The sequence below is a fragment of the Bos taurus genome, chromosome 10, assembly GCF_002263795.3.
Source record: "Bos taurus isolate L1 Dominette 01449 registration number 42190680 breed Hereford chromosome 10, ARS-UCD2.0, whole genome shotgun sequence".
Classification (NCBI taxonomy): domain Eukaryota; kingdom Metazoa; phylum Chordata; class Mammalia; order Artiodactyla; family Bovidae; genus Bos; species Bos taurus.
In genome coordinates this window covers 83,229,478-83,241,574 of record NC_037337.1, presented here as the reverse complement: position 1 = coordinate 83,241,574, position 12,097 = coordinate 83,229,478, and the positions used below count along the sequence as shown (strand labels likewise).

At 43.4% G+C, this 12,097-nt stretch overlaps 1 protein-coding gene across 28 annotated transcripts in view; it reads right to left on the bottom strand.

The window, feature by feature from the left end:
• SIPA1L1 (signal induced proliferation associated 1 like 1) overlaps positions 1-12,097 on the bottom strand; it is a 521,644-nt gene that overhangs the window by 34,476 nt on the left and 475,071 nt on the right. For 25 of the 28 annotated variants that reach the window (XM_059890919.1, XM_059890912.1, XM_059890910.1 and 22 more), the window contains 4 exons: positions 10,274-10,398; positions 7,899-7,961; positions 7,338-7,456; positions 3,342-3,784 (listed from right to left, as the gene is read on the bottom strand). In XM_059890919.1, the coding sequence (XP_059746902.1) occupies positions 3,342-3,784; positions 7,338-7,456; positions 7,899-7,961; positions 10,274-10,398 (750 nt within the window). The remainder of the gene's footprint in view (positions 1-3,341; positions 3,785-7,337; positions 7,457-7,898; positions 7,962-10,273; positions 10,399-12,097) is intronic. The other 3 variants (XM_024998110.2, XM_015473279.3, XM_015473280.3) reach the window with 1 other exon arrangement.

Below are 12,097 nucleotides of genomic sequence, written 5' to 3'. Positions count from 1 at the left end.
TGGTGTCACTGAGGGTTGGACACGACTGAGTAACTTCACTTTCACTTTTCACTTTCATGCATTGGAGAAGGAAATGGCAACCCACTCCAGTGTTCTTGCCTGGAGAATCCCAGGGACGGGGGAGCCTGGTGGGCTGCCGTCTATGGGGTTGCACAGAGTCGAACACGACTGAAGCGACTTAGCAGCAGCAGCAGTTTTATTAACAGCAGTGCTTCCTAAGGCCCACTGACTTCACACCCCAGAATGTCTGGCTCTGGGTGACACACCACCCACCCCATGTGATCACATAAGTGGATACTAATTGGTGTGAGGGCTCTGAGGGGGTCTGTGGGAAGCAGGACAGCTGGTAATAAGGGGTGAGGAACAGAAGTCTGGACACTCAAAACAGGTCAGGTCAGGATGCTACAAATGAGATGTGTGTGCAAGTCCAAGGTGGGGTTTTTAACTTATTATTATTTTTTTTTTTTGCCACACTGTGGAGCATTTGGGATATTAGTTCCCCAACCAGGGATGGAATCCCCCTACAGTGGAAGCACAGAGTCTTAACCACTAGACTGCCAGGGAATTCCCCTTTAGCTTTATAATACGTGGTCATGAACTTAGTTCTGCCATCAGCAGTGGCCGGTGGTCAGCAGGATGAGAGTTCTGTAAACTAAGGAAGTCTTCGGTCACCACACAAATAGACACTGCCTACTTCCAAGACCAGAACTCTAAGACAAAGTGAACCCAGCTGATAAGAGTATACTAAAATTGAAACTATCTTCACCTTTCCTATGATCACCACGGATCATTTTTCTGAGTGGTTTAAGACCTGTAAGTGAAACACCCATTACAAAAACAAATTTCGTTTTAAAAGAGCTCTCCCTAAATTTCCAAGCTTCAAGCTTCATAGACAATGTGTATTCTAGCAGTAACACTTAAGAGCAATTAATAGACTTTTTAATTGTAGAAAGCTTTCAGTGTGTACGGCTCCTCTCAGTGACACCCAGATAGAATAACCCTCTGTAATTACCAACCTACATTATAAGCAGTTCTCATGGGAGGGCCACACAAAACCTGCACAGCCATCAACAGGCAGACTGGAGGACAGAGGCAGCAGGAACACAGCCCAGCAGAAATGTGCAGTGGAGCTTAATCACCGTAATTTAGATTTTGTCACCAAGCCCCAGGTACAAGCTCTTTTATGCACTGTCAAGAGATCTCCACATTAATTGCTGTTCCTGTCTTCCGAGGACGCAAACACCCTAATTTGCAGTGATTTTAGTTTCTCGAGCAATGTGCATTTGGTGGCTGAGTCCCCCCTTTCCTCCAGAAAAGGAAGTCTGCTAAAGCTCTGATTATCCAGCTCCCTCTGCCAAGATCAACAAACTGGAGTCACAAAGCATCCGTATTTACCAGAGTCGCAAATGAATGTGACTCAACCTACCAGTGGGTGGGAAGCCCTGCCATCCTCCCTGAAAGGCCACATTCTTCCCAAGCAACCTTGACTTTCAACAGAAGAGCTATTTCTAAATGATGATTTCAATGATTTCTGCATGGTCAGTTGGAAGCAGAAAATGTGGCTAATCCTTTAAGACCTTCAGGCAGCCGCAGTCAGCACATTCAGACAATGCTAACCCAGGTGCCGACTTTTCAGAGGGTGCTTCGTACCTCCCCTCGGATTTGGTAGATCTGTTAGACTGGACAGCCCACGTTCTATGCTTTGGCTTCAGAGGCCCAGCACTTTTTAACTTTACTCCAGAGCAATGCCATTCTAGACAAGACCTGTGACTTTCTCCTGCCATCCAATTAGATCAGAGATACATTCCCCAGATGGAGTACTACTTCAAAAAAGACATTCTCTTTTCAGAATGAAGAACTGAAAACCAAATCTAGGAGTCAAGGTAAACCTGAAAACCACAGAGGAACTACTGTGAACTGAAAAATGTTCTGAGTCAGTGCACAGGCTGTACTTAATGAGGCAGTGGGTGTGCTAGAAACAGCAAGCCAGTCACATAACTGAGTCAAGTGATTCTACATCTACATTATATTATCATGGTATTTGATGCCTGGCTTTCTGTTTTCCAAACACTTCCTTAATCCATCTGCACCAAACATTCTATTTTCTGAATTATGGACTGGAAATTGGATACATGTTACCCAAGAATACTGAGATGACTTTCCCAATTGCTTTTCTGCTTAGGGGGCCGTGCAGTTTCCAGGCCTGTCACCATCTCTTTTTATTACTGCAACACGGTGATGGTAAACAGAGATAAAACTCAGGAAATGCTTCATACCATCAATGTTTTAAAAGATGGGAAGTGTGTGCATCTTATCAGTAACAATACAGACAACGGGAGAAGTTGACTATTTAACTGATCAAGTGAAACAAATCCAAATTAAGTCAAGTATGTCCTCTCTCGTGAAGATTACCTGGGGTTTACTGACAGATTATGTGCCTGGATTCCCACTGGAAAAGCAAAACTAAACTCAACTTCTCTGATGCTTTTCTTTAGGGCGTAAGAGTAAAAGAGGACTGGAAGACGCCAAGGTTAGATGCTATCACACAAGCTGATCAATGACTGACAACAAAAGAAGGCAAAAGGAGAAACCACCATGAGATTAACAGGCCCCCAAAGATAGTGACGAGTGTTTCCTCCCTAAAAGGACGAATAGCTTGTCATATTCTGGACTGTAGGCTCAAACACCAAAGAGGAAATGAAAAACAGTATTTATCCTGCCTATCAGCGTGATCACCGAGGATACAGGGGAATGTGCACGCTTCTATTCTGAAAGGTAGATGGGCTGTGTCTAATTTTAGCCATGCTTTCCTGTTGGACACCCCTTGCCCTCAACACATCACTGTCAGGAGCCAATTACTGAAAACAGATTGCTGTGCAAACACTGGATAAGCGACGTCCTCTGATAGAGAGTGTTAAGGATGCGTCCAGCATCAAACATGATATGCCCTGTTAGTCTTGGAAAAGACCCCTTCCTTTCAAAAATATGGTCCAGATTTTCTTACTTCTTCAATAGACTGTCTCATTCTACATTCTCTATCACTAGCAGGAAGCCACAGGACAAAATTCTCCTCTCATTCTGGTATGCAGTTAGGCACATTTTTATAAAATCAAATACAGCTACAAAAAAACAGATGTGCAAACCTTTCTCACAGTTTAAAATAATGTACTAGGATGGTAGAAATAAAGGATTTGGATGGTAAATAAGTATATAAAAATTAACCACCATTGTGCAAAAGGCGGCCCCCCTGCTCCTTTTAAAAAAAATATACTCTTGATGGAAGGAAAGTGAGAAGAGGCCAGAAACTGGATGCAGGAGGCGGGAGTGGGAGGGGCAGTTACCTGGTGTGGGAAGCAGCATCATTGATACTGAACGTGGGGTTCTCCCTGGTCAGAGGGCTCGAGCCGGCCTGGCTCTTGGTGTGGATGTCCAAGCTCAGGGAGGACTCGGTTTTCCGGTCCAGGCCGTGGCTCTCTGCCTCTAAAGTCCGATCTGCCATGGAGATGACTTCGCTGGAACTGTGCCACAGCGGGGCCACTTTCTCCTTGCCCGGCCCCGAGCGCGGCGACGAGGTGGCCGCCCCCAGGGAGGCCGTGCTGCCGTGGCTGGGGCCGTACGAGGTGGTGTCGATGCCGCTGTCCGCGGAGGTGCCCTGCAGGAAGTTGTAGCTGTTGAGCTCGGCCTCGGTGCGGTCCCCGTCGTACCACTTCTCGTCGCTGTGGGCGCTCGACGCGTTGCTGGACAGGGTGTTGCTGCTGGAGTGGCTCGAGTAGTGGCTGTCGGACTGCAAGGAAAGCAGGGTTCCTTAACGACAGGCTGGGCTTCTTGAAGAGCAGGAAACAAATACCGGGGGAATGACTCTGAAATGTGTCTTCCTAGGGGGTTCGAGACACAAAAACGCCTCTATGATGACTAAAAGCAAGGCGGGGGTACCTGGAAAAACCTATTCAGAAGATTTCACGGCAGGACGTGCTGGAAACTTTGCTGTTTTAGAATCCACTTTTCATTAGTTAGTTTGCTTAGCTTATGCTGAAGCAACTATAGCATCGAAGGAGTCTTAATCAGGGGGGGAAAAACATCCCTAAACTGACACTGGATGTGTGCTTAGACGCTCAGTCATATCCGACTCTTTGTGACCCTGTGGACTGCAGCCTGCCAGCCTCCTCTGCCCATGGGATTCTCCAGGCAAGAACACTGGAGTGGGTTCCCACTTCTCCAGGGGATCTTCCCGACCCAGGGACCGAATGGGTCTCCTGCACTGCAGGTGGAACTTTACCATCTGTGTGACCAGCAAAGTCAAAACTGTCATTAGAGTCTTCTAATATCTCAGTCTTAAAATAGAAAGTGATACTTCCAAGGGGCTTTTAACTAGAAAGACCGTATTGATCAGAGTAAACAGAAGGCAGAACGTAAGACTTTTTCTTAGAAAGAAAAGATATCTTTTCTTTCTTCATATAGCATCTATTTAGGAGACAGCTTTTCTAAGGAATGCTAAGAGGTAAAATTTATACAGATGTGTTGAGAAACTAGATATCCACATACAAGAAAGAATGAAGTTGGGTTTTTACCACATAGAAAAATAAACTCAAAAAGGTCTAAAACTACAGAACTCTTAGAAGAAAATATAGGTATACATCTCCATGGATTATGTATACAAATTAGGTATACAAACGATTGGAGTATGCAATGGTTTCTTAAATAGGACACAAAAAGTAAAAAAAAAAAAAACAAAAGAGAAAATAGATAAACTGGGCTTCATCAAAATTAAAAACTTCCGTGCTTCAAATAACCCAATAAAAAATGGGCAAGGGATTTGAATAGTCATTCATCCAAAGAAGATATACAAATGGTCAACAAGCATATGAAAAGATGCTCAGTATCATTAGTCATTAGGGAAATGCAAATCAAAGCCACAGTGAAGTAACACTTCATACACACTAGAATAAAGGCAGACAATAAGGATGGTGGGCATTGTTGGTAGGATGTAAAACAGGGGCAGCTCTGTGGGAAAACAGCTGCAATTATATACTCAAGGGAAATGAAAACCTACGTCAACAAGAAAAACTTCCACATGAATTTTAAAGAGCATTATTTTTAATAGCCAAAAAAGTAGACATCGCTCACATGTCTATCAATGGATGAAAAAATGTTGTTATATCCATACAACAGCCTATTATTCAGTCATAAAAAGATGCGAAGTACTAACACATGCTCCAACAGATGAACCTTGAAAACATGCTGAGTGAAAGAAGCCAGACACAGAAGGCAACACACTATATGATTCCATTCATATGAAATGTCAACATGTGGACATTCTGTGGCACATCCGCAGGCACAGAAAGTAAGTTCGTGGTTGTCAATGGCTTGGAGGGGATGGAAGAGTTAGGCTTTCTTTTCAGGGTGATGAAAATGTTCTGGAGTTAAATCATGGTACTGGTTGCACAACTCTGTGACTATACCAAACACCATGAAATAGTACACTTTAAATGTGTGAATGTTTTGATATGTGAATAATGTGAATCATATCTCAATTTAAAAAAATGTGGGCAGAATGCTTGTTGGATAGTGGCTTGGTTGCTCAGAAAGATTTTACCATTTATCAAAGAAATACGATTTCAAAGGATATCTGAGTAAAACAGTATTTAAATTAGAGGGCTGAAAGTTCAGATACTTGGTGGAGATTGAGAGAAAAGAGGAGGAAAGACGTGTGTGTGTCTTGACTGGCTACGGAAAGGGGGCTAGAGGAGGACAAACCTCAAAGTGAAAGATCTCCCCTTGCAAAAGGATTTCCCAGTTACTTCACTGGTGCTACTCTAGTTTCTCTCAATAACTACTTGCATTACAAGGCCATCATTTAATTTGCCCAGTTGCCACAGGGCAGAACCCCTGTAGCACCTGGACCTGGGCTATAGAATTTGCTAACCCCAGGCCATGTATGGCGACTGGGCACTTAAAAATGTGGCCAGTCCACAATCAGATGTGTTGAGAGTGTAGAGTATGTGACAGATTTATATGTAGATATAACTTAAACCACATATGGAATTTTAAGTGCTCTAGCCAAATTTTAGAAAAAGAAACAGGTGAAATTAACTTTGAGAATATTTTTTATCTAACCAAATCTAGCCAAAATAGTATTTGACCATGTAATAAATATAAAAAGTGTTAATGAAGGAGGGGAAATTGACAGATGGACCAGTGTATCTCGCATTTACAAATGGAACTGTGACAGCATCACATTTCATCAGTAAATCTCTCTTCCACAGCCCAGTACAGGATGCTTGCTCATGAACCTGTGAAGTCTACACTTCAAAACTCATTTCAATTAAAAAAAAAATTGAGCCCCCTCATTAAATCAGTGATTATTAAATTCAGTTATGCCCTCATTCTATAAAATGACATAAATATAAACATACACATTCCAGTGAACAGACAGACCAAGGGAATCCACTGCATTTAAAGAGGGAGGAAATGAGAGTCTCTTATTCCCAATTCTACCTGTAACTGATGGGGGACTGTGTATAATTATGGTAAAGAGACAACAATCAGTGCAGCCCTGGAAGGAAAGAGAAGCGGTAGGGCGAGTTGTCAGGATGCTGTCTGTCTCCTTGATTGATGTTCCAACCATTCATATCTCATGCTGGCAACTGTGTAAGCAAATAAAATCTTAATCAAGTACATTTCTATTCCAGACACTAGGATTGTCTGTGATTGTATCACATGGCCTTCCATCCAAATCCGTGGAGGTAGCAGGTGCATCCTGACGAGGAATTTCAATTTAATCTCAAAACAAGCTTAAGACCAGGCTTCCCAGGTGGCTAAGGAGTAAAGAATCCGCCTGCATTGCAAGAGACTCCAGTTCAATTCCTGGGTTGGGAAGATGCTCTGGAGATGGAAATGGCAACCCTCTCTAGTATTCTTGCCTGGGAAATCCCCTGGACAGAGGAGCTTGGCAGGCTACAGTCCATGGGATCATGAAGAGTCGGACACAACTTAGCAACTAAACAACAACAAAAAGCTTAAGGCCATTGCAGTAGACATTTCAGGGCTATGGCAGCCAGTGCCCACTTTCTATTAGGATGACTTCCCCTCTGACGCTGTGGAAGAATAAGAGAGCAGACCGGTACCATTTTCACTTTGCAAGAAAGGCACAGGGCTGGGAATCTACCATTTTTATTTGTTGTTGTTGTTCAGTCTCTCAGTTGTGTCCAACTCTGTGACTCACGGACTGCAGCACACCAGGCCTCTCTGTCCCTCACCACCTCCCAAAGTCTGCCCAAGTTCCTGTCCATTGCAGCAGTTTTTATTGCACCATTTTTATTACTTTATAGCTAACTTACGTGCCCTTGTTTGTTTGGAGACAAATGAACCACCGGATCCTGACGCATTAATCTCCCACTGGGGCTCTCTCGGAAAGCTGGCAGTACCTTGGATACCGCTGGGAGGTGGCAGGTCGGCTCTGGAACACAGCACAGGACATTACGGTGCAGGCACTAAACAGACGCGGGCACAGGCTGACAAATGAGGACGGCTTGCCCCCGCACCTCTCAGTTCACTGGCCAGCAAACTCGGAATTTCAGCGGGAAGCTTGTCGAGAGTTTGCACGATAGACAGCATGTCAAGAGCTAAGTGGCTGATGGGTGAAGCTTGCAGCTGGTGACAGTGTGTGACACCATACACATGAGCAGAGCCAAGTGCCACCAAACCAGAGGCCATGAACAATGCGGCAAAGTCAGGAGTCAATTTTCGGCTTGGGGAGGCAGGGAAGTCTCGAATATATGGATCAAATTTATGACATCCATTCATTGCAAAGTGTGGCTAACCTCCCTTGGTCTACGTTACCTAGACAGGCATGGATGCAATCGCGTGTTACTTACCATGACACTTTGGACACATTTTACCTGTATATTCATGCTGCTCGAGGACAAAAGAATTGAATTCCTGAGGTCCTCTATAACTGTAAGCTAAGCACAACAGAAAAGACACACAGCGACTAGTTTACTTAAAACAATTGCTTCCTGTTGGACTCCGCTGGCGTTCAGGATGGGGCTCTTCCAAAAGTGAAAGGTTAAGCGACTTCGCCTCTTTAACACACCTAAGAGCTGATGGCAACAATCGTGCAACGCCATTCCTAATACGCACAGGACTGAGCAGTGTACTCTTTGACTCTCAACCGTGTCCAAAAGTGGAGAGGCAGGAAAAACAAACTGAAATGAGTGAGCCAATTCAACAAGCTAAGCTCTGGGTCTCCCCTGGGAATCAGCTTATCATCTGTGGATGGACAAAGACGGGGAGAGCCTGGCTAATGAGTAAGAATCTGCTTGACATTTTCAACCAGTGACCTGAAGGTCATTAGAGAATTGTGTTCTTACAAATTGAGTGTAGGAAGGTCAGTCCATTGGCCACAAAATACAGTGTACTGAGGAATGAGAACATAACAATTATTTGTCCTGATTCCTCCCTAGCATGGTTTGTGTCAGCTAAGCCCCAGATTCCTTCTGAAGTGCCAGGCAGAAAGGGCTGGGTTATCCTTTTGGGATGACAGAATATCAAAAGTTATAAAAATTTATTTGAACACTTTCTTTGTAGCCTTAGATTCTGAATCGAGAAAGGTCTTTGTTTTTAAAAAAAACAAAAGGCTTCTCTGGCAGGCTCTAGAAGTATCTTCTTTTTTTAAGAGAAAAGGTATAAGCTTACTAAAAGGATGAACCAATGTGTTAAAAAGATTCACCGGTATTCATTTCAGAACCTTATCTATGAAGTGTGAGATGCCACCAAACTAAAGTGGATACAAGGGGAAAAAAAAAGACGAGAGGAAGGTTTATGCGAAAGAATGACTATGGGCCTAGGACGAGCCTTCTAATTACCCTCTCCAGTCCCAAGACACTGTTTCGTTCCCTGTACGACTTCACATGAGTGGGAAGCGTGACCCTGAACAGTGCACAAAGGCCCGCTGGCAGCTTTGTTCAAAGCCTGCAACTAGGAGCCGAAAAAAGCTGCTAAAGTCATGCTGAAGGAGGGATCCTGTTCACATGTGTCGTTACCATTTCCACGGTATCAAAACATATGGGATTCGAAACGTTCTGTCAAGAGCGGAACAGTGGATCCGAATACGCTCAGGTTTTCGGTGGGGGGTGGGGAGTGGGACGAGAGTAGGGAATGACAGATGGCTTCAATAACAAGGCGCACGCCGCACTGAAGGGGTGGAACAAAGCCTATCTTCAGAACCTGAGGATTCTGCTTCTCTTCTTCAACTCCTGTCTTAATCGAATGCATCTCCACTCCCTTCCATGTTCGTGGGTTTTTAGAGCCCCAGCATGGACCCCACCTCTGCACTGAGGATGCCCTCCCCCGCCAGGTATGGGAACATGGGCGTAGTCACTAAAACAGAACCAAAGGACGTGTTTGCAGAGAGGATAAAACGATGAGGTCTTTGCAGTGAAATCTGTTTTCAGCCCTGAAATTGATTTCTTTTTATTCCACCTTGATAGGAAAGCTACTAGAGGCAAAGGGGGGAAAACCTTTAACAGTCTGGATTCTAGTCCCTGATGTGTCAACTGTGTTGATGCTAAATCCCTGGTGCTACTGTGTTAAAACTCAATCCTGTTTCATGGCAAAATGTTATTGTATCAACTAGTATTTAGATGTCATCAGAGAAGTGTGTAGACAGACAGGGAGAGGGAAAGGGCCATGTGCCAGAAACCCAAAGGAAGGCTCACTCATGCAAATCTTTTTCCCTTCCACCTGGTTTTATCCTAAGACATTTCCTTAGCTGACAGCTTCATAGCAGAGTAGGGGGAATAAAAAGCCTATAAGGGAAGAAAGGCATCCTTAAGAGGTGACTAGAGAACAATTATATCTCTTACCCATTTTGTACACAGCTTTTAAATTTTTTAAAACTCAACATTAAGAATATCAACTAATCTCCCAGGGCCTTTATAGTAGGCAAAAACAAAGAGATAAATAAACAAGGCGGGGGAGGGAGACAGCACATAAGTGTCTTACTACTCTGGCATTTCAACCTTGGTGCTGAAAATAATTCCTATGTACTTTCTGTCTTCAAAGTCAGGGTCACTGATGAATAGAATTCCTTGACTTCTCTCTCAGGTCTTAATTGCTGCTTTGACTTATACACACATTAACAGACTTAATGATCACTCCTATTTATGACCCAGGAATGTACTAGAGAAGAGAATGCACTGATGACATCAACCAGGGCAGCCAAAATCACCTGGGTATAAAAGCACCTTGCTCATTGTAGGAATTAGTTACTTACCCATCTGGTCAGCGATGCTGTCTTCACTTCTTTGCCAGCTGGGTGTGGATTTCCCGCTGCCACCAATGTCTGATTGGGTGTTCTGCCTGTCGATGGAGGCGGGGGATCTGCGGCTGATTCCAAACCTGGGGGGATTTCCCCAAAGGCAAAGACAACGTCAGGGACCTCGCCCATACGGGAAGGCAGTCCTGGGTGTAACGCACTGAGCTCTAATGATAGGTTCTACCAGCTTTGCTCACAGGTCTGGACTCAGTCTCGTGCATGCATACATGGATGCCAGAACTGTGGATGTCGTGGTCGGGATACATCCCTCTGTTCAGCAGAGTATGTATCTAAGTATGTAAACTGTGAACAAGGGCAAGAGTCATTAGCACTGAGCCAACCTAAAATAGACACGGTAAAAAACCAAAGCCTTCTGGCCCTTGTGTAGTAAGCTCTGACGCTCGTTCACAGCCAGAAGAAAAACGTCACCGGCCTAGTGTTCCTTCTGTGTGTTGTCCAACTGGCACATTCCAGCGGTTTCTCCTAACTCAGAAATCTGCTACATCACTAAGGCACTCATGCTTGGAACAAGTTTTTCTGAAGCTCTTACTCTAGGGTCTGAAAGACAAAGATTGCTATCATTTACATTACATAGGGACCACTTTCCAGACGTATAAATTTCAAATTGCCTTTGGAAGAGCACTTTGGAAGTGGGTGAGCTGGCATATGTAAAGGCAAACGTCTATTTCTGGAAAGAACATTTATCTATTTAACTGAGCTCATTTTACTAATAACTTTTCCTAGGTAGAATAGTAATATAATATATGCTTAATTAAAGTATATGCCTTGATTAGTAACATCAGCAAAGTAAACGCTGACAGAGTCCAGGAAAAAGGGCCAGGGTGTAATACTCAAAGATTCACATGGAAATTTACAAATCTGTCTGTGGGTACTAATGAACTCATAAGTAATCGATACAATAAATCACAAAACAGAACCTGAATTAACTGATGCGTGTGACAGGTGTCTTTGTTACAAACTGATAAATGTGTGGAGAGAACCACCAATCGGGGTGTTGCAAAGAGAAGGAGATTAGGAGGAGGAAGATCAGCAGCTGAGTTCAGCTTCCCCACCCGGAGTCACTCAAGTTCTGCCTTTATTTATTTTTAAAATGGCAACTCTCATAAGGATCCAGGGAGAAAAACTTATATAAAAGCCTCTGCAATGTAGGGGAGGCTATGAAATATTTTAGTAAAACTCCTACTCTAATATCTCCCTTGTTACTTTTTGCACAAATGAGAGTTATTTACAAGCTTAACTCATAAGCATCACTGAACAGTTACCTCCATTATTAAAAACAAATGAAAAGTTGAATTGATGAAAATTTCAGTGAAAAGGCTCATCAAAAAAAAAAAAAAAGAATTCACTAATTATGATCTCTGTCACTTCCTAAATCGGGTCTTTGTTTAAAAGAACTGTGAATATCCTCCAGTTGGCTCCAATGATCCTATTTTAAGTACACTAATTTTTTTTTCAAGAAGGCACAGAGATCAAAGAAAGAAGTGAATTGGAATCTTAGTTTTACTTTTTGGTAGCAGCGGAAACCCAAGACAACTTTTTAAACCTCTATAAATGGAAAGCCAAATGCTTTTCTGGCTGTCTGCTTTTAAAGAAATGATAAAGTAAGCCTGTCTGTCTTTCAACTCTGCCTTGAAAAAAGCTCCACCCAATGAACTTTTGGTCTTAGTTCTCACACACAAGCCTCTTTCACTCTGTGCCAGGCCATCAGGGCTGCGAAGGCCCCATCCTTGAGGAGCTCAGACAAAACCTGTTCTAACTTTA